Source organism: Cucumis melo, chromosome 1 (genome assembly GCF_025177605.1).
Source record: "Cucumis melo cultivar AY chromosome 1, USDA_Cmelo_AY_1.0, whole genome shotgun sequence".
In the NCBI taxonomy this organism is placed as follows: domain Eukaryota; kingdom Viridiplantae; phylum Streptophyta; class Magnoliopsida; order Cucurbitales; family Cucurbitaceae; genus Cucumis; species Cucumis melo.
The window spans coordinates 11,381,601-11,402,563 of record NC_066857.1 but is presented as its reverse complement, the minus strand read 5'-3'; the positions used below and the strand labels follow the sequence as shown (position 1 = coordinate 11,402,563).

At 32.3% G+C, this 20,963-nt stretch overlaps 1 protein-coding gene and 2 long non-coding RNA genes across 4 annotated transcripts; 2 read left to right on the top strand and 1 right to left on the bottom strand.

The window, feature by feature from the left end:
• Window positions 1-640: 640 nt before the first annotated feature.
• Window positions 641-9,856, top strand: LOC103501238 (meiotic recombination protein SPO11-1). 2 transcript variants are annotated; one of them, XM_008464768.3, is made up of 15 exons: window positions 641-732; window positions 834-933; window positions 1,477-1,541; window positions 1,635-1,736; window positions 1,954-2,027; window positions 2,295-2,311; window positions 2,595-2,664; window positions 2,755-2,791; window positions 8,549-8,596; window positions 8,704-8,762; window positions 8,834-8,865; window positions 8,953-9,058; window positions 9,200-9,320; window positions 9,428-9,491; window positions 9,580-9,856. In XM_008464768.3, the coding sequence occupies exons 1-15, from the start codon at window positions 678-680 to the stop codon at window positions 9,779-9,781; spliced, it is 1,152 nt and encodes a 383-aa protein (XP_008462990.1). In that variant the 5' UTR covers window positions 641-677; the 3' UTR covers window positions 9,782-9,856. The 2 variants fall into 2 exon arrangements, with proteins under 2 accessions (XP_008462990.1, XP_008462989.1); XM_008464767.3 differs by having other exon boundaries at window positions 1,468-1,541.
• A 5,571-nt stretch (window positions 9,857-15,427) lies between these two features.
• Window positions 15,428-16,083, bottom strand: LOC127148138 (uncharacterized). The gene is made up of 2 exons (XR_007818852.1): window positions 15,910-16,083; window positions 15,428-15,797 (listed from the first exon to the last, which is right to left on the bottom strand). It is a non-coding gene; the product is annotated as an uncharacterized LOC127148138 (long non-coding RNA).
• A 177-nt stretch (window positions 16,084-16,260) lies between these two features.
• On the top strand, window positions 16,261-16,915 carry LOC127148137 (uncharacterized). Its single transcript, XR_007818850.1, has 2 exons — window positions 16,261-16,338; window positions 16,436-16,915. It is a non-coding gene; the product is annotated as an uncharacterized LOC127148137 (long non-coding RNA).
• Window positions 16,916-20,963: the final 4,048 nt, after the last annotated feature.

Below are 20,963 nucleotides of genomic sequence, written 5' to 3'. Positions count from 1 at the left end.
AACTACATAAATTATACATCTCGGTAAGAGTTGTAATGACCTGATAAAGCCTATTAGATAACCATTAGGTCAATAGAAGCTTGGTTGCAAAGTAGGTTGGTAGAGTTTTGAAAAGTACTATTTTTACCTTGACAAGCCTAGTAAAGTGCGTGAATCACTCCTAAGCTCTATATAGCATTTCAAGCATGTTTTGTCCTAATGAAGGGCTAAAACTCGTCCTAGTGAAGTTTTGACGCAACATAGAAATATGGATATCTTGTTGTTGAGGAATCAAGATGATGAAAAGAGATGCAACGTTGTTTTGTGATGACTTCACCTAGTATATAGACAAAGTTAGCATTAGATTTGCCTTAAAAAGTAGAGACATGTTTGTTAGAGTTACGAATATCTCTCATTCAAGTGTAATCTCGATACATTTGTATTCTTTTTCTAAATTTGACACATTATATACATACTATTATAATCTAAATTAAAATAATATGCATCTCAAACTCAAATTATCATAACTACGTACTATTATAACGTTAACCGTAATAATAATCTTTTTAAGTTCAATTTTACTAAACAAAAGTAAGTTTTTTTTTCCTATTTTTTTTTTAAAGAAAGTAATGCGTACAGCCACAGCCGTATATATAAAGGATGCAGAATATTTTGAAAACCAATTGCATCGAAGAAAAATGGAGGGAAACCGAGGAAGCTTGGAGAGAATTGAAGTTCTGAGGAAAATCACAGGTCACAATTCCATTGATTTTTCTGATTTTCATATTTATTCCAATTGATTTCTGTTTCGTCGCTGCTATTTTCTTTCCGTTTTCCAATTCAATCTTTTGCAGAGCTAACTAGATCTATGATCGTCGAACTGAGCAATGGAAGCTCCAAGATGATCGCCATCGATCGGTTCAAAAGTTACTGCACCAATTCCCTTGAAAACTGGTTCGTAATTTTCTGTATAGAATATTCATTTTGCTTCCAATCTTTTGAATCTTCGGATTGCTAACCAAATAAAGTTCATGATCTACAATGTTTTTAAGTGCTTTACTCAACTACGAGCATTCATTTGCCTACTCGTGTGAAAATTTTCTCTAGTTTTCGATTCTTTATTTACCATCGGGTCATTGGATCGTATCGAAGGCCAAATCAGTAGCCGCTCAGAAAATACCAGCAGAAAATATGTGTTAGTTGGATGCGAATATATCTCTAGAACTTGAAGCAGAGTTGCATAGTTTAGCTACGATTTGTCATTTTCGAAAGTCACTGCTCAATCTTAATTCTTAACTAAAATGCGTTTTACGTTTATGACCTAGTTTTCAGTCATTCTTTTGTTTTTAGACACAATATTTTTATTTTTCAAGAAAGTTTAGTTCTCGAATGTGAAGATGACACTATCTTGAAATTGGACTTGTGTTTTGAAAACGATATTTGTACCAAAAGAGATTTTAGATGGTTTTTCGCTAATTTTTTATGCAGTTGTTGTAGGTTCAATTTATCTGAAGGGAAGGATGTTCTAACACTTCAAAGGGAAAGCCATGTCCGTAGACTAGGTGAATTGGTTATTCCGAGGAATGATACTACAAAATCATAATCTGTATACACTGTAGAGTACACTTGTATTTGATATTATTTTGTTCTATCAGATGTCTTGCTTAGAGTTCTACTCATAATTCAGCAGCTTCTGCGAGAAAATAGACATAGCTCAAAGAGAGATATGTATTATATGCATCCCTCTATATTTACAGGTAATAAAACCCACAATTATGTTCTAAGATTCAACATCTTACAACAATTAATTGGCAGGCATGTTCAGAAAATTCAAATTTCAACAGATCCTTCAAATTTATGATTTCAGCAAGTTTGTGGCAGAAGATTTTCTGAACCTTTCCTTGTTTTGCTTGGTTATGGTATAACAGAGTTTAATGACATTGGCTTCCTCATATAATGATGAATACTTTTCAGATCAGTCAGTTGTTGACCGGGCAATCAACGACATCTGCATTCTTTTGCAATGTAGCCGACATAATTTGAATGTGGTTGGTGCTGCACTTCATTTTACTTTGGCTTCAATTTACATATCTTCTTTTCCTCTATGATTATATTGGTTCATGTGGGATCCAATTTCAGTATAGTATTTAGGGTTGGCTCCGTGCCACAAAATGCTGTTCTTTGATAAAATTAATGCATAATTATTTGTTGTCTTGCATCACTATTAGGTGTTGAATTACGATCAATTGCACTTTTCTTTTAATCATATAGTTTATGTCTGTTTCTGATGATCATTTAAACTTGTGTTCTCTCAGGTTTCTGTTGGTAATGGGTGAGTATCGAGGAAAACATATGCCAGTTCAGAAAAGAAGAATATAGTGCGGAATGCTGCTTGCTTTCTTGACTTAATCCTTTCCAAGCAGTCTGTAGTTCATAATTATTTGTTTTGTGGGTTGATACCCATGTCAGGCTTTTCTATACCATTAGATTCTGTTAAATTTCCTCTTAGCGCTGCAATCTGTTTTCCTTGTGGAAGAAAATTAAGCCCTGACTCTTGACATTTTCATTGAGGAAGAAATTTAAGAACTGAATCTTGACAGTCACTTTTTTTATAGGTTGGTGATGGGTTGGTTGAGGTTCTCAGAAGCTGGCAGAAGATTTGATTGCTTGAAGAAGCCTAACAGTGTAAAGATTATTATTCTTCACAATACAATTGCCTCTTTAGTCACTCTCAGCTGTAACTGATTTGCACGTATGCATCTCAATCTCATGCAGGCCCAATTTATTCCTGTTCAAGTTGAAGAAGTTACAGGTATGCTGTCTCGCTGATACTAGATATATAATGTTAGAATTAGTGGGCTTAAGCCCAAGGAAAAATTAACCCTAATATATTTTTTTTTTAATCTTAAACTTAGTTGTCTATTTATTTTCTCCCTATTTTATCTTTTGTTCATATGAGATAATAATAAGAAAGGCAGATCGTGGTTTTTCTCTCGATACTCGGGTTTCCACGTAATTTAGTGTCGTATTTTCTTTACCACTTTTAATATGGTATTACAGCTAGGTAAAGACGAAACCCTAGACACTAATATTGATGAAACCAAAACAAAGACCGAAATTGCTGCCGTTGGGATCAACACCGTTATTGCCGCCGCCATGGAAAAATTGCTCTGACAGCTTCAAACGCCGTCAGTGAGCAGTTTGGGACCACCCTTGGAGCCAACCACGCCGCCTAGTGGAGGAAACCAACTGCATGCGCCAAGTATGTCTGCCCAGTGTCACCTCTTCCAAGCCCGTATGTCCACCGCCGCCATCCATCTTCTCCGGTGTTCAACCGGCTTACTACCAACCGACCTCCTTTGCCCAACTGCATAACCCTTTTGGTCAGTTGCCAATCCACGTGTCACAAACCCTAAATCCATCGATCAACCGTTTTCATGCGCCGTTGAGTTCTGATTCTTTATAGCAGTCACACATTCGTGGTACCGAAATTGATCGCCTCTATAATAATTCAGGGCTTGAAATTGGTGAATCATAGACCCCCTCTCATCCAACAGTATAGTCGTAGTACAGTCGTAGAAGAGTACAGTCGTAGAAGAAAGAAAACTAACATGTAAATAGATTGGTTAGTTGGTTATAAAAGTCTGTTGTTAGTTAGAAAAGTTATTTAAAAAGAAAAGGTTTAGCACACTAGTCTGAAGGAATAGGCAGACAGTTTTTTAAGAAGAAATTCCTTCGTTCATTCTTGAAAGATAGAGTAACAAAGAGAGAGGAGTTCTGAATTATGTAATTGAGTCTACAATCAATAAAGCAAATTGATTCATAAGAATGAGTTTCATCATATTGGTATCAGAGATTTCATCCTGGGCAAGAAATGAAAGATGGCAAAAAAGCTGTAAAAAGGTTCGAAGTTGTCGAACAAGAGATTACTAATACTTCCAGTGACTACCAGAACTTGAAACAAAGATCACGAAGCATTTAGAGAAGATTGATTTACAGAATGAAAAGAACCAGCATCAACAACAATTAATTATGAAATACACCAAAGGAATGATCAACCAGCAAAATGAAAGCAAAGATAACATAATTGATCGACGAACCTAACCCGAATAAAAAGGAGAGTGAAGAGAAGAACAACGTCGGAACAAGTTCAAAAAATTTGAAATGCCGGTTTTCAACGGAGACGACCCGGATGCGTTACTCTTTCGCGCGGACCGATATTTCCAGATTCATAAACTAGCAGACTTCGAGAAGATGATCGTTGCAACTATTAGTTTTGAAGGACCGGCTTTGTACTGATATAGAGCACAAGAAGAATGGGAAAAGTTTACAAGTTGGCCAAATTTGAAGGAACATCTACTCGTGCGATTCCGGTCTGTGAGGGAAGGATCGATATGCGTACAATTTTTGAGGATTCGACAAGAGTCAACGGTGGAAGAAAATCGAAATCATTTCGACAAATTGATGGCGCCATTATCAGATCTGCCTAATTAAGTAATTGAAGAAACCTTCGTGAACGGTTTATTGCTATGGATCGAAGCTGAAGTTGAGTTTTCTCAACCGATCGGTCTAGCCCAAATGATGTGGCTGGCGCAACTCTCATGATCATAGGTGCAAAGCCAAAGAAAAAGGCCTCTGTTTTCGATGCAATGAGCGAAAACAGAGGCCTTTTTCTTTTCTAGCTTGGAATTATGCATCACTTGGGGTGCGTTTGGGGGAAGGAAAGAGTTACGAGGAAAAAGGATTATAATAATCCTAGGATTATGATAATCCTAGTGTTATGATAATATGTGTTTGGGATAAAGGTTATTATTGGTAGTGTTATGGTAATATGTGTTTGGGGGAAAGAATATAAAAGGTAGTGTTATGATAGTATATGTTTAGATGAGGGATTATAATAGTAGTGCTATATAATATGTGTTCGGGGGAAAAATTATGATTGTAGTAATTTAAAAAATAATAATATAATTAGGATTGAGTTAGTTGGATAGGGTAATGTAGGGTTGTAAGAAAGTAAAAGAGATGATAAGATAGGTTTATTTAGGGATTAGGATAACCCTAATCCCCATTTATCATAATCCTTAGGCCAAACCGTTGGGCCAAACACGGTTTGGCCCAATTTCCTAACCCTTTTCCTCTTAAAACCTCATCCCAAACACACCCTTAATCTCTTGGAAGGTCCTTCTTTCTTCACTTCTCCAGCCGTATTTTCCCTTAATGTGATGGTTCTCATTGGAAATATGGTGTTGCCTTTATTATCGTTTGGGCTTGCAGTGATGTTTGATTTAATAATGGACGAGGATGATGTAGAGTACTTACCTCCACTGTAGCCTTTAAGATTTGCTTCATTTAAGACGATCTCTTGGTTTTCTACGAGTTGCCCTAGTCGCATCATTTGGGCTAGATTGATCGGTTGACAAAACTCAACTTCAACTTTGATCCATGGTAGTAATCCGTTCATGAAGGTTTCTTCAATTACTCAGTTAGGTAGATTTGATAATGGTGTCATCAATTTATCGAAATGATTTCGATATTCTTCTACCGTTGACTCTTGTCAAATCTTAAAAGATTATCCGCATATCGATCCTTGCCTCACAGATCGGAATCGCACTAGTAGGCGTTCCTTCAAATTTGGCCAACTTGTAAACTTTTCCTGTTCTTCTTGTGCTCTGTACTAGTACAGAGCCGGTCCTTCAAAACTAATAGTTGCAACAATCATCTTCTCGGAGTCTGTCAGTTTATGAATATGGAAATACCGGTCCGCGCGAAAGAGCTACGCATCCGGGTTGTCGTCGTTGAATATCGGCATTTTGACTTTTTTGAACTTGTTCCAATTGTTGTTCTTCTCTTCGTTCTCCTTTTCTGTCGGGTTAGGTTCGTCGATCAACTTTGTTATCTTTGCTTTCATTTTGCTGGTTGATCTCGATTGCTCCTTCATCATTCCTTCCATGTATTTCAAAATTAATTGTTGCTAATGTTGGTTCTTTTCGTTTTGTAAATTGATTTCTCTAACTACTTCGTGATCTTTGCTTCAAGTTCTTCACTTGAATATTAGTAATCTCTTGTTCGACAACTTTGAACCTTTCTTCAGCCTGTTTCGTCATCTTTTGTTTCTAGCCCAGGATGAATAGACTTTGATACCAATATGATGAGATCCGTTCTTATGAATCAATCAGTAAGATTGCTTTATTGATAGTAAGACTCAATTACAGAATTCAGAACCCCTCTCTTTGTTACCCTATCTTTCATGAATGAACAAAGGAATTTCTTCTTACAAAACTCTCTGCCTATTCCTTTAGACTAGTGTGCTATTTAACCTTTTCTTTCTTACTAAATTTTCTAACTAACTTTTTTAATAGACTTTTATAACCGACTAAGCAATCTATTTACATGTTAGTTTTCTTTCTTCTACAACTGTACTGTTGGATGATAGGGGGTCTATCACTATCACCACAACTCAGAGCTTTTACAGCTACCTTTGACTCTACCATGATACCTAAAAATACCCACGTTGCTTTTGAGTGCCTTGTGCGGAAAACTACAGTTATGGAAGAGATGAGAGCTCTTGAAAAGAACAAGACTTGGGAGGTCTATACTCTCCCTAAGGGACATAAAACCGTGGGATGTAAATGCTGTCCAAAGTCAAATACAGGGCAGATGGAACTCTTGACAAACACAAGACCAGGTTAATTGCAAAAGGGTTTACACAGTCCTATGAAGTTGATTATTCTGAAGCCTTCGTGCCAGTTGCAAAACTAAATACCGTTAGCGTCTTGTTATCTGTTGTTGTGAATAAGGATTGACCCTTATATCAACTACATGTTAAGAATGCCTTCTTGAATGGGGACTTGGTAGAGGGAGTCCATACGAGCCCCTCTCCAGGGTTTGAAGCTCAGTTTGATCATCGGGCTTGCAAACTTCAGAAATCCTTGTATGGGCTAAAATAGTTATCGAGAGCATGGTTTGATAGGTTTACTACCTTTGTCAAGTCCCAAGTACAGTCATGGACACTTTGATCACACTTTGTTTACAAAAGTTTCCAAGGGTGGGAAGATTGCTATGTTGATTGTTTATGTTGATGACATTGTTTTATCTGGGGATGACACCGTTGAGATCATCCAACTGAAGAAGAAGATGGGTGATGATTTTGAAACTAAAGACTTGGAAAATCTGAAGTATTTCCTTCATATGGAGGTAGCTAGATCAAAAGAAGGCATCTCCATATATCAAAGGAAGTATACCCTTGATTTGCTGACTATCCTGCTTATACGTCTATTGAGTTCAACTGTAAACTGGGAAACTTAGGTAATAAAGTTCTAGTTGATAAAGAAAAATATCAACACCTTGTGGGAATATTGATCTACTTGTCACACACTAGATCGGATATCTCCTACGTTGTGAATGCCGTTAACAAGCTCATGCAGGCCCCTTTTGAGAATCACATGGAGGCAGAATTCTGGTGTACTTAAAAACAACTCATGGTAAATGGTTGATGTTCGGGAAGATCTATAGAAGAGCTCTTGAGGCCTATACGGATTCTAATTGGGCAGGGTCCTTTGTTGACAGAAAATCCGCCTCTGGCTATTGTACTTTTGTATGGGGCAATCTCGTAACTTGGAGAAGTAAGAAGCATGAGGTTGTGGCTAGAAGCAATGCTGAAGTTGAGTATAGGGCTATGAGTTTGAGGATATGTGAGGAAATTTGGCTATAGAAGGTTTTATCTGACCTTCATCAAGACAATGACGTGTCGATGAATTATTATGTGATAATAAGGTAGCTATTAGCATCGACAACAATCTAGTTCAACATGATAGAGCTAAACATGTGGAGATTGATTGACACTTTATTAACAAAAGATTGGACAATGTTAGCATATGCATTCCTTACATCTCCTTGAGTCAACAGGTTGCTGATGTTCTTACCAAGAGGCTTCTCAAATGATCCACGTGTTAGCAAGTTGGGCTTTGTTGACATTTACGTTCAACTTGAGGGGGAATGTTAGAATTAATGGGCTTAAGCCCAAGGAAAGATTAACCCAATATTCTTTCCTTTTTTATCTTAAGCTTGTTGTCTATTTATTTTTCCCTATTGTATCTTTTGTTCATATGAGATAATAATAAAAAAGTGATCAGATCGTGGTTTTTCTCCTGGTACTCGGGTTTCCACATAACTCGGAGTCGTATTTTCTTTACTGCTTTTAATATATAACTTAGCCAAAATCGCTAGATTAGAAGCCTAAATTAGACACTTGGAATGATACCTTTAAATTACATTGTTCTTATGGCATTCCTTTTCCTCCATATTCTTGAAAGGAAAACCCTTAGATGCATCTTAGAGACATCATCTTAGAGACATCACCTATCTCTGTGTATTCCGGCAAATTGTATAATCACAATTTGTCACGTGACAAACTATTCCTACCTTTTTTTTATAAATATTTTAATTAAATTTTTATGTTATGTAATGAGAGTGGGGTGCATCTTTGGATGCATCCAAGTATTACTCTTCGTGAAAGCATTTTGATCGAGTTCTGCTTGCTTTTATGATTATTTTTTATTTTTATATGCAGATATTGCTACTGCTGCAGACTACATTCTCGTTGTAGAGAAAGAATCAGGTCAAGGCTATAGTGATAAAAGCTGGTTTCACTGTTCAAGGAAGCTCAATATTAACTTTCACTTTGATCATTTGAAGTATGTGATGTTTCATTTTTTGAGCGTGCAGTGTTTCAGCGTTTAGCAAATGACCGGTTCTGCAGCAGAAACCGGTGCATTGTAATCACGGTGAGCATGCCTCTTAAGTCCTACAAACATGAAATTTCTCATATTCAAATGTGCTAGCCTTTTTCTTTTAGGGACGTGGATATCCAGATGTTCCCACTAGAAGGTAAAGAAATTATGGTCATAAACATGCTAATCTCATTTTTCAATTGATCATGTGAGTCATTGAAATATGCACACATGTATTGATCAGGTTTTTGCGGCTTCTCGTTGATGTTTTGGCATTGCCTGCATTTTGTTTGGTAGATTGTGATCCATATGGTTTTGACATTCTGACTACATATCGTTTCGGTTCTATGGTTAGGCTCCTCAATCAAACAATTATCTACTAAATTATTTAATGCAGACTCCAAACTAACCAGTTGTATTGTGTGTGAAACAATGAGAGCATGATAGCTTACTTACCCTTCAATGTTTTTGACCCGTTTCCTTTTCAAAAGCAAATGGCCTACGATGCAAAGAATCTCAGAATCCCACAACTACAATGGATTGGAGCTTTTGCTTCAGATTCTGAGAAATACGATCTACCAGAACAATGTCTCATCCCATTGACATCCAAGGGTGCGGGATCTCACTTGGCACCCACACGTGCACACACGTACGCAGTGCATTTTCAAATGTCATTTTCTGTATTTCTGATCTGTTGAAGGTCTTGTTTAACCTGTCAGACAAGAGAAGAACTGAAGCCTTGTTACAAAGATGCTACTTGCGGAGAGAGGTACCACATTGGAGGTAAAATTTACTACCATTACAGCTCTAGTTTCCTTTTATCATTGTTTCATGCATTGCCATTTTCTACAAAGACTACTTCCTCCCTTAGGTTGGAATTGGACTCCATGCTTCAAAGAGGGGTGAAATTTGAGATTGAAGCACTGTCTGTGCACAATATTTCATTTTTGTCAGACCATTATTTACCATCCAAAATAGAAAGTGAACTAACAACCGGTAAACTCATAGGTGATTATCAATCCATACACTCTACCAACATGGGGTTGGTTTGGAATGGTAATGGAATGAGTTAGTAATGTAACATAATTAAAAACTCATATTTGGATCGAACGTTTTAGCCCAATTTATAATACTAATTTGTTTCTACATGCTTCGACTTAACCATCTTTTTCATCGGTTTCATATTTCACGATTCAATTTTTGTTCAAGTAGTTCTTTGTAATATTGATTACTCGGATCAAATATCTTTCAAACTAATTATTAGGTTTTGGTTTTAAGGGAAGATGGTGAAACTTAAGAGTGATAAATTCCCTGAATCTTCGTAGCAAAGCAAGATGTGAGGGGAGGTTTGAATTCATAAATTGGACAATTTTGTTGGAAGGGTGCAAGTAGAGATATGAGAAAAGAGATGAACACGATCAAAACCAACAAAAAAAAAAAAAAAAATGATCAAATCCATCCCAATCGAAATGTTTGGCCTTTCAAGACATTATAGTCTATGTCCAGGAGCTTCTAAAGAGTTTCATATTTAATAGGTTTGTGAACTTTTAATTTTACGTTTAAGATGTCCCTCGACTTAAAAACATGTTTGATAAGTTATTAAAATTATTATTTTGTGTGTAATTAATAGGATTTGAAATATTTGAAATGTTTTTAAAATTTTTTAATAAGGAATGCCACATGTAGAAACAAATACTGGAAAGACTGGCATTTAAATTATTTTTCCAAAATGGTTTCATTTCAAACACAATCACGAATTAAAGATTTTCATTTATATAACTATCATAACCACCTTCATTTGTATTGTAGCTCATAAAATGGGTTTGATTTCTTTTTTTTTTTTATTCAATAGTGAGAAAGACAAATCCTAAATCTCATTTTGTTTTTTAATTTAGATCGTGTTAATTTATCATATAAATCTTTTCTATCGACACAAAAACATAATCTTTCCCTCCCTCACTCCCACATCTTTTATTTTTACTTTTACAAAATTTTGGAAGCAAATCATAAGAACATCGAGTAGAAAAAGAAACTCGCCTATTAGTGTTAACAAATAACATCCACCATGACAAGGTGAAAAAAACTAAAAAGTAAAATTAAGAATAACACTAGGTAGAAAATAAAGCCTACGAAATTGCAGATAAATGTTTACATGATTAGTCAATTTAATTAATATGATGAATCTACAGCTTAATCATCTAAATATAGAAATCATATCATTGTTCCGTCAGAGAGTTAGTAAAATCCTAATAGTAAGAACCAAAGTAAACTCTTTTTAAAAAGTTCTCGACTAAAGCAAACATTTTAAAAGATTTAGGAACCAAAATAGAATTTAAATGGAAAGTTTTTCGTGTAAAAATCTCTTTATTCATTGGATAATTATAATAAATAGCAATTTGAGGAATAATAATTAAGTATATAATATTTAAAAAAATTACAAATATAACTAAGTTTATCGGGTAGACTTTGATAGACAACATTTGTAACATGGTATACCAGTGATAGATTTCTATCATTGGTAGACTTTGACAAATTTTGTTATATTTATATATATTTTTTAAATTGTTGCTATATATATAAATATTTTGAATGTAATTGATATATTTACGATCCTCATACTCCTTGGATTATACCCATATCATAGAAGTAAAAATACAGGGCTTTTAAGATAGACCAATCCAAGATTAACCTAAATTGTGTAACTTGTGAGGTGGATACTCCCACACATTTTTCGTTCCTATTTCTTGTTTTTGATTTTTAAGAAACAAAAGCATTTTAGAATTGTTTTTTTTTTTAATTTATTTTTATTTTACTTAAAAATTACGTTTCCATATTTACATCGAAAATTTGGAAACAAGAAATCAAGTTCATTCTTTTATTGCTTAGAGTTTCAGGTTTTTTTTTTTTTTTTTTTCCAAAACCAAAATAAAAAGAATTATTTATCATTTTTTAACTTCTAAAATGTATAATAATTATCTAACATAAATAAAGCATAAAATTTTATATTTAATTTAAAATTTTTTATTTTAATGTAAAATGTTTACATATATAATTTAAAAAATAGCAAACAGCATGAAACGAAAGAATAGTTATTACAAAACATGTTTCTTAGTTTAATATAAGAGAAAAAAGAAAGAATAAAAAAATAAAAATTTAAATGCCAAGTTAATTCGCTCAATATGTTTACAATAAATACACTAACAAACTATATCATCAATCCTTAATAAAGTGTTTATCGTTCTACATTATTAATAGACAATAAAATTTTGTCATTTAAAATAATTACTATAAAATATTTATAAAACAATGATAATAAGAAAACTTACAAATATAACAAAATATCACAATCTATCTGTAATAAATCATGAGAGACCAAATTAAACTATTATATGTATCTATCATGATACAAATATACATGAATAATAGTCTACAATAGTATATAGATCGTAATATTTTGTTATATTTTATAAATATTTTAGTTTAATTTATTATATTTAAAAATAATCCTAATAATAAGATAACATTAATTATTATAAAAAAAAAGAAGAAGAAATTATTGTTTTCCATAGCCATAGGCCCATAGTTTATAAATTTTCATAGTACGACCTACCTACATGAAAGATGAAGGGGCACATATATGATATATACCACATTTGTTTTGTAAGCAACCACATCATCAAGTAATCATTTTAAACATCTAATTTTATAAACTATAATTAATGATGAGAAGAATAGCCACAATTTAGGTAAATAAAAATATATAGTTTTAAAATAAGATTTGGTGTCATACATTTAATAACATATTAATTATAAAGGTAGAAGTTGGTTGTGATATGTGGGACAAGATTGCGACCACTAGATCATTGTTGTACATCTGAAAGCAAAATGAAGAATATATAAAAACCACATAACTTGAATTATTATGTGAGTAATCATAATAATAATAATAATAATGAAAGATTTTATTTTCCCCAACAAAGAGGGTTTTCACTTCCTTCTCATCAATTTCAAATTCTAATGCTTACTCTGGAGATTTCTCCTCTACAAACACCAACCATTATTATTAGAGGTCAAGCTGTGTCTATTACTTTGCTTATACGATGTTAACACCATGCAATAGGAACCTTGGGAGCATTCAATTCTTTGTCTATGACTCATTGCCCTTACAACAATCATCTTTCTTTATAAAAAGGAACGTTTTGATCCGACGATTAAAGACAAATTTAATATAATATCTAACACTTTCTCTAATTTGAGGACTTGAAATATGTGAAAGGCCCAACATGTATGGAAAATGTATATTAATTGAAGAAATAACAACTTTCTCTAATTTGTGGGCTTGAAATATGTGAAAGGTCCAACAGGTGTGGAAAATGTATATTAATTGAAGAAATAACAATATAAGGGCTTGAACACAATACCTCCCTGAAACACATGTTCTGAGACTGTATTAAATCATCGATTGACATAGAAGCTGATGGGATGAGGTAAATTTAATATAATATCTAACATATACTAGAAAATTTTCCTTCTCTGAATAAAATTAGATTAGCTTAACAACAATTGACATGACCTTCATTCTACCACCCTAAAAGTCGAAGGTCTGATCTTTCATCTTCGAGTTATTATACCAAAAAAAAGAAGTGTTCTTCTGTAGATGAGCGTGGGTTCCATTGCACACATTTCTTCTATGGAAGTATTGTGATGACATAATGTTGGATTTGGTGTCCAAAATCTCATGGTTTATATAGTTTCATAACACAAATTATTTATCTCATAAAACAAGAAGTATTTTATTTAACAATTAAATTGTATTAGTTCAATTCAATAAACTAAGATTCAAGATAATATGATGTCACTTGAATAGTATATGGTTGACTTATAAGTGGTTCATGTTCAAGTTATATCCTCAAAGGTCTACAATTAATGGATAAAGGTTGGGTGCGTAACTTATCCTACTAACATTATGAATACAACCCCACTTTGTAATTGTTACGTGAGATGCAAGTGTTATAAACATGTGAGTAGAGGCGACTTGTATAAAAGGAGTTTATATATAGACCAAACCACAAAATAATTGGTTCCTCTTTATAACACCGTTACTTGAAGAAACTAATATTTCACTAGAATGACCATACGAGAGACTAACCTTAATCCTAAGTAAGTTGTGAAATCCTGCTTTATGACAACAATCTTTTGATTTGTATAGGTGAGATTGGTCATGCTAGTCGACTCGACGAGCCAACTATTTTGGGGATTTGTTTAAGTTGGGAGTTGAAAGCATAGCTTCCCAAGATGGAATTCTCTCTTTCCCGTTTCTAGGAAAAGTAGATAAATTGCTCTCTTAATAGCTGATTTCAAGTCTTGAACGTCAATGAGACCTCAACCTTCATTGGCTTGAGAGGGGTTAGTTTATAATTAGACTTAAACTATTTGTTTATTAGAGGAGTAAGTGGTACTTAAGAAGTTAGACCTAACTACATAGGTAAAATGATAATTTGATTCAATTATAGTTATGAGTAATTTGTCAATGATCAATCCTCTGTTGATTGGTTATATCCATGGGCATGAAAATATATCTCTACACTGCGAAGAGTGCAACTATCGGTCTTTAGTGGAGTGACCCATAGTTAATAAATATTGATTTAATTAATTAAATATTAATTTAAAAGAGTTTAGTTAATTAATCTCATATCATTGTAGCTTATAATTTGTAGATACATTAGGTCCTGCTACTAACTTACGAAGGATAGTAACGAAGAATAATTTGCATTTTTCAAATTGTTTAAGGAAGTTTTATATTAATATGGTTAATATAAAATATTGTGTATTTTAATTTGATACATAAACGGGATATAGTTAATTATAGATATATACGACTTATAATCCAGATTATATTATGAGAGACATGTATATCTGAATGAGATTCGAATATTAAATTCATATGAATTAGATTTATATGGAACTACAATATAAGATATATATGAATAAGCTGTTCAAATATTAATCTGAATTGGATCCTTGACTAAGCTGTTCAAATATTAATCTGAATTGGATTCATATAAGGACTACAATATGAGATAGATATATTTGGATGAGATTCGAATGTTAATTTTATATGATCGGATTCACATAGAATTGTGGGTATAAGAGGGATATAATACATGATATTTATATGTTAAACTATATTACTACAAAAACAGACTCTCAACGTTTTCTAACAGTAAAAAAATCACTATACTTAACGTTTTTAAAAATATACTTGAAGTCATTATCAAGAATGATGATGTTCACGACTTTGAATAAACGTCAAGGCTAGTGAACTTTGACATTTATTAAATGCCAAGAATATTGATTTTCATGACATGTAAAAAATGTCAAGAACAATGTTATTTGGTATATGAAAAACGTCAAGACGTTGCATACTTGATACGAAAAAAATGTTAAGAATGTAAGTGGTGATGACATTGAAAAAATGTCAAGAACGGTTCTTTCTTGATACGTGAAAATGTCAAAATTTTGTATAGTTGATAAAAAAAAATGTAAAAAATATAAGTGTTGACCACATTTAAAAAACATCACGTCTGTTTTTGAGTTTTTTTTTTTTGAAATTGTAATTTGGATATTTTCCTATAAATTGGTCATGTAATCTAGTGCAACAATCACATAATAAATAAATTGTTGATTCAATCTTATGGATCGATGTTTGCTCCAATACCTTTGACAAAACTTTATATTTCTTCAAACATTGTCAAATACAAAATTTTACAACTTCATAAAAGATTTTTCTAAATTAATTAGAACAATATATGGACAACCCCATATGAACATTTCCAAAATGAAAATAAATAATTCAAAAGTTACAGCTATCTGTTTCCTCAAATGAATAAACACACAATTTGGACATTATATACTTAATAACAAAAAAAAAAAAAAAAAAAAGAGTGATGATCCTTAATCATAAAGCACAAAACATATGTGATCAAAAGAAAGAGGGATTGCACCCTCCTCCAAGCACCACCACAATGCTCTTACAAAACTTCAATGTCAAAATTTCATCAAAAGTGTTATCCTTTAACTTCTTGAAATCTATGAACGAAAAATGAATAATATTAAAACCCATAATCGAACCTCTGGAACTCCATTGAATGAACAAAAAATTGTGATAGCAAGCAAAACAAAATTGTTTTGATTCATTAACCTAATACGAATCTGGCAGCCATCATGCCTCCATGTTGTCCTTTTCTTTGCCAATCCTACAAAAGCACCTAAAAAATATCTACAACAGAAACTCTGACAAATCCTTTGAATATATATGCATGATTTTTACTGTTAATTTCTTATAAGCATTAACAGAGACCAAAAGATCCAATAGTTGTAGGCTCCGGAAACAAGCATGACAGTCCTAAAACTTCAAAGAAGAATGGGAAGGAATGAACCTCCAAAAGTAGAAAATGTCATGCAGAAAAAATAAAGAATGAAAAGTTTGGTAATCAATATTTTTTGCCTTTGATTTTTTAAGCAATACAACCTAATTTTAACCCATAATGGTCATGAGTAGGCTAGCAAAAGGAAATTTGTGAAACCAACAAATGAAGAGCAAGGGGAAGAACCTAAAAAAGAAGAGAAAGTATAGTATATACATTCTTGTGTACTTCAATTAATAAACTATATTGTATTTGGAATATTTGTAATAGAAATATTAACCAACCACTCTTAATGAACAGAAGAGTACTGAAAGTGAAGATGATGAATGAGAAGAAGAAGACTAACATCGAGAAGAAAAAAGATGAAACAGAGGATAATGAAGACCATAGTTCAGAAACAAAAGACACAACAACAGAGGAAGAATCAACAGATAACAATACAAGAATAAAGGATACATAAAAGGGAAAGAAGGTAACAATCTATCACCTTTAATACCTAGAAAGGTTTTATAGAATATATTATTCAAATCACACTTTATAAACAAATCATAAGTAAAAAGCGGCAAAAAGTAAAAAAAAAAAAAAAAAAAAGGCAAAGAATCCAACGAGCACAAAGGGAAAGCTCCATGGCACATAGAAAAGCTAAGATATGGGTGGTCAAGTACACTATATTTGTGCATTCTGCCTGCATATGACTCTATTTTCACTCTCATCTGTTAGTTGAATTTATGGATTGAGATAACTTAATTATAGTGAAATCAATAAAATATATTTAAAGTACATTGTATTTTGTAATTTTGGTGAATTCTTCTGTTTGTTGCACTGATAGTTTACCCTGCATATTGCTTAAGTCTAACTTTTTTGAGGCATTGACTGACTAGTGTGTGTTATCAAGTGTACTTAATTTTGTATTAAGATCTATCTTTATTTGAATAGCCTTGTACAATTATAACTTAAAATTGATTACACATACAACATATATTAGGACTCCGTAGTACTCATAAAGATGGAGAAAGATGATTAAGTTGCTCCACGGGTGCATATGCTCTAGCACAACTATATATGAAAGGAAATTTCAATCGGAAGAGACTTATGGTTCTTTATAAGATTCTTATACAAATGGAATGCACATAACCCATGTTTAGCTGTTTCGTACACAACATTGAACTCATTCTCTATACTTTTATGAGCATCAGACACAATTACTAGTTCATTATGTTCTCCAAATACAACTTTAAGATTACGAAAAAACCATAACCATGACAGGTCGTTCTCAGAATCAACAACAGCAAAAGCTAGAGACATAATTTGAGAATGACCATCAATAGTGCATGTAGATATTAACGTACCTAGGTATTTATTCTTCATGGTTGCACCATCAACTAAAATTATTGATAAACAATAATCCGATGTATCAATGGAAGCAACCAAAACCATGAAATAATACTTAAGCTTACCTTTGTTGTCTACTTCTTCAGCCGTATATGTTCCTACAAACAATGAAATTAAAAATGAGACACTTGGAAACTTTGATTGGACGACACTTAAATTATAGTGTATTTGTGATAGCGTATACCTAGGTTCCTAGATTGTTTCAGATCAATGCATTCAAGAATGTTGACAACATGACATATAAGGCCTTTGGAGTACCCCTAATAGAATTTAAAGTAATCTCACGCCCTCTCCAAGCCTTTTCATAGCTTACATTCACTCCACGATGAATCTTCATATAATTAATAACGTCAGAAGGATGACATGGAGCCCTTTTCATTCATTTTAAAAAAATGACTTCGTACACTTAGAAACAATCGAAGATGTTGCTTGCCTATGATCATCTTTAACGATGTCAACAACACATTAGTGGGTATTTGTGAATTTACGAATTATCCAAATATCATTTTTTTAAATACGAAAGCATGTAAATACCAAGGACACGACGAATCCTTACAATGAATATCTAACAAGGTACGGTTGGATCTAATAGTAGTAAGTTCAAAACTATTGTTCATAGCAAGCAAATAAATAACTTTTTTTTAATATTGATTTGCTTATAAACATTGATCCTACTTTAATAGAAATTTCATCATGCGACGATTCAAAGACATCAAAGTCCATAATTACAGTATCATGATATGATTGTTGAGTTCTAGGTACTTCACTATTCAAATATGCTGTACTTTTAGCAACACTAGCCGATATAGAGTTAACAACCATGAGTAAATCATTATTGAAAAATTTTCATAAAACTAACATAAGCCAAGAAGCATCCTTATCCTCAAACAATTCGAATGAGGTTGGAATGGTTGCAACCATCCTAATAAACGATCGAACGAATCACGGAAAGATTGAAAGAAGGAAAAGGTTTACCTTGAATACATTCTACAAATTCTTGAAACGAATATGAAAATGGAACATATACCTCGACAACATAATAATTGAGATACCAGGAAGATTCAATACATCTACCATAAAAAATAGTCTTTACTCGTTGTAAAGCCATAACAAAAACTTGTTCGTTATAATTAAATTACTGTCTCCAAGTTGTATAACATACATTAGTGTTTTTAGAATATACTTCTTAAGGATGTAGTATAAGGAATGTAATTAATATACAAATAATGTTAAACAAATAAGATATAGACTACAAATATTTTTAAATTAACATTAAAATAAAAAAAACATAAATAACAATATTTTAAAATATTACACAAAATACACATACACGATGTAACGACCCAACTCTTTATACTAAGTTGAGGTTATTACTAAAAAAAACAATAACATCAGACACTTTCTTGAAAAGAGGGAAGACTAAATTTTCATTAAAAATAGAATGCTGAAACACTGATACATAGACACGGAAGCAAAACTGAGTCTCCATATGGCATGTCACGGATCCTTCTCTGTCGCTCGCCAGCTTTCCTCTACCTTTACCTTTACCTGAAATGTTAAACATAGAAAGAGCGAGTATAAACATATACTCAGTAAGGGACCTACTACTAGTCCCGCTAGGTGTCTGTTAACTTCCCATTAGAGTCTTGTAAAGAAGTACCATTGAACTGGCACGTTCCTAAACACATGCAATCTGTGATCCTGTAGGAACAAATCTGGTCTTTGGTGAACCCAAAGGAACACCTAGGAAAATCTGGTCTTTAGTGTACCCGAAGGAAACACTAAGACAATCGGGCTACGAGTGACCCCGTCGAATCACTCGAATCATGTCTATGTCAATGTCAATGCCAGATTGATGGTCCCATCGGACTATGCAATCCTAAAAAGGTGGTGATCCCGAAGGACACTCATGTGGGTACGACTTTAATAAACAAACTTAACAGAACACTCTATCGTAGCATGTAACATAACATAACATCATAACATGGCATGAGTATTAATCTTAACGTCCTTAATCATGTGATTAATATATCATGCATTAATATCAACATCAACAGTCATCATCAACAATCAATATACAATGACAATCATTATCAATAGCATCAAATTATGCATTTTAGCTACCATCAATGCATAATCATAATTACATGCAATCTATTAAATTCAGTTCGAAGGTCCAGTAATAGAATCTCTTACCTTGAAATTTTAGCCAAACAAAGTACTCCCTGACAGTAAAAATTCTCCTATTAACTTGATCCTAATCATAAAAGGAAAACTCAGTATTTTAATTAATAAAATTAGCAATTGACTAACATAAAAAAATTCTCCCAAATTAATTAACTTTTCAAACAAAAGGGATTGAAACCAATTCAAGCTTGGTAAAAATTCAAGATTTAAATCTAAAAAAAATTAGTTAATTGAACCTTTAAAGAAACCCCAAATAAATCCAAAATTAAATTAATAAAATATTAAATTAATTTTATTGGCTTACCAAAGTTACTCAAATGGAGGTTGAAGAATAACTTAATGGAAAAAAATTCATCACTTTAAATCCTCAAACTTCCAAAGAGACCAATCTTAATTACAACTGTTGAGACGTCGACAACAAAAGGTTATCTTAGAGAAGAAGATGTTTTTTTCTTTACTTTCTAACTTAGGCATTCCAATTCTATTTATAGACCCAAATAATAACAATAATATTTATTATTATTATTATTATTATTTCATTTTCCTTTTAGGATATATATATTATACCAAAAAATATACATATATCTTTATTCCCATTATTTTTTCTAAATAAATGCCTTAAATGCACAAAATTTTAGGCATTTATAACCATTAATAATAATAATAATAATAATAATAATAATAATAATAATACTTTTTTATTATTATTTTTTTTTCTCACCAAAATCTATAATAAACATATATATTTATTTAAACCATCATTCTCTCTAGTAAATAAATATATATCTTTTTCGTCCAATCAAATCAGCCATCTCTCTCCTCATGGATTATCTTCTTTTCCAAATATATATAATTATATTCCATCATATAATTAACTTCATTTTTCCAAAATATTAATTAAATATATATATCCATATATATATACTCAATTAAATCCAATTCCACCAAAACTAACTTTTCCCTCCAAAATCTCAAATTAACTTAAATCCTCAATTAATTTAATCAATCAAATCTTTTCCAATAAATCATTTACAACTTCCAACATGAATTATCTTATCCCAAACCAATATCTATGTTTCTGCAGAATAATTAATTATCTTCCACAATAATTAATTGTTATTTATCTTTATCTAAAATACAATTATCTTTTTCTTAAATAATTATATTTCAACAAATATAATTATCTTTTCCTTTAACATAATAATTATATATATATCTCCACATATACATATAATTATCAAATCTCCAA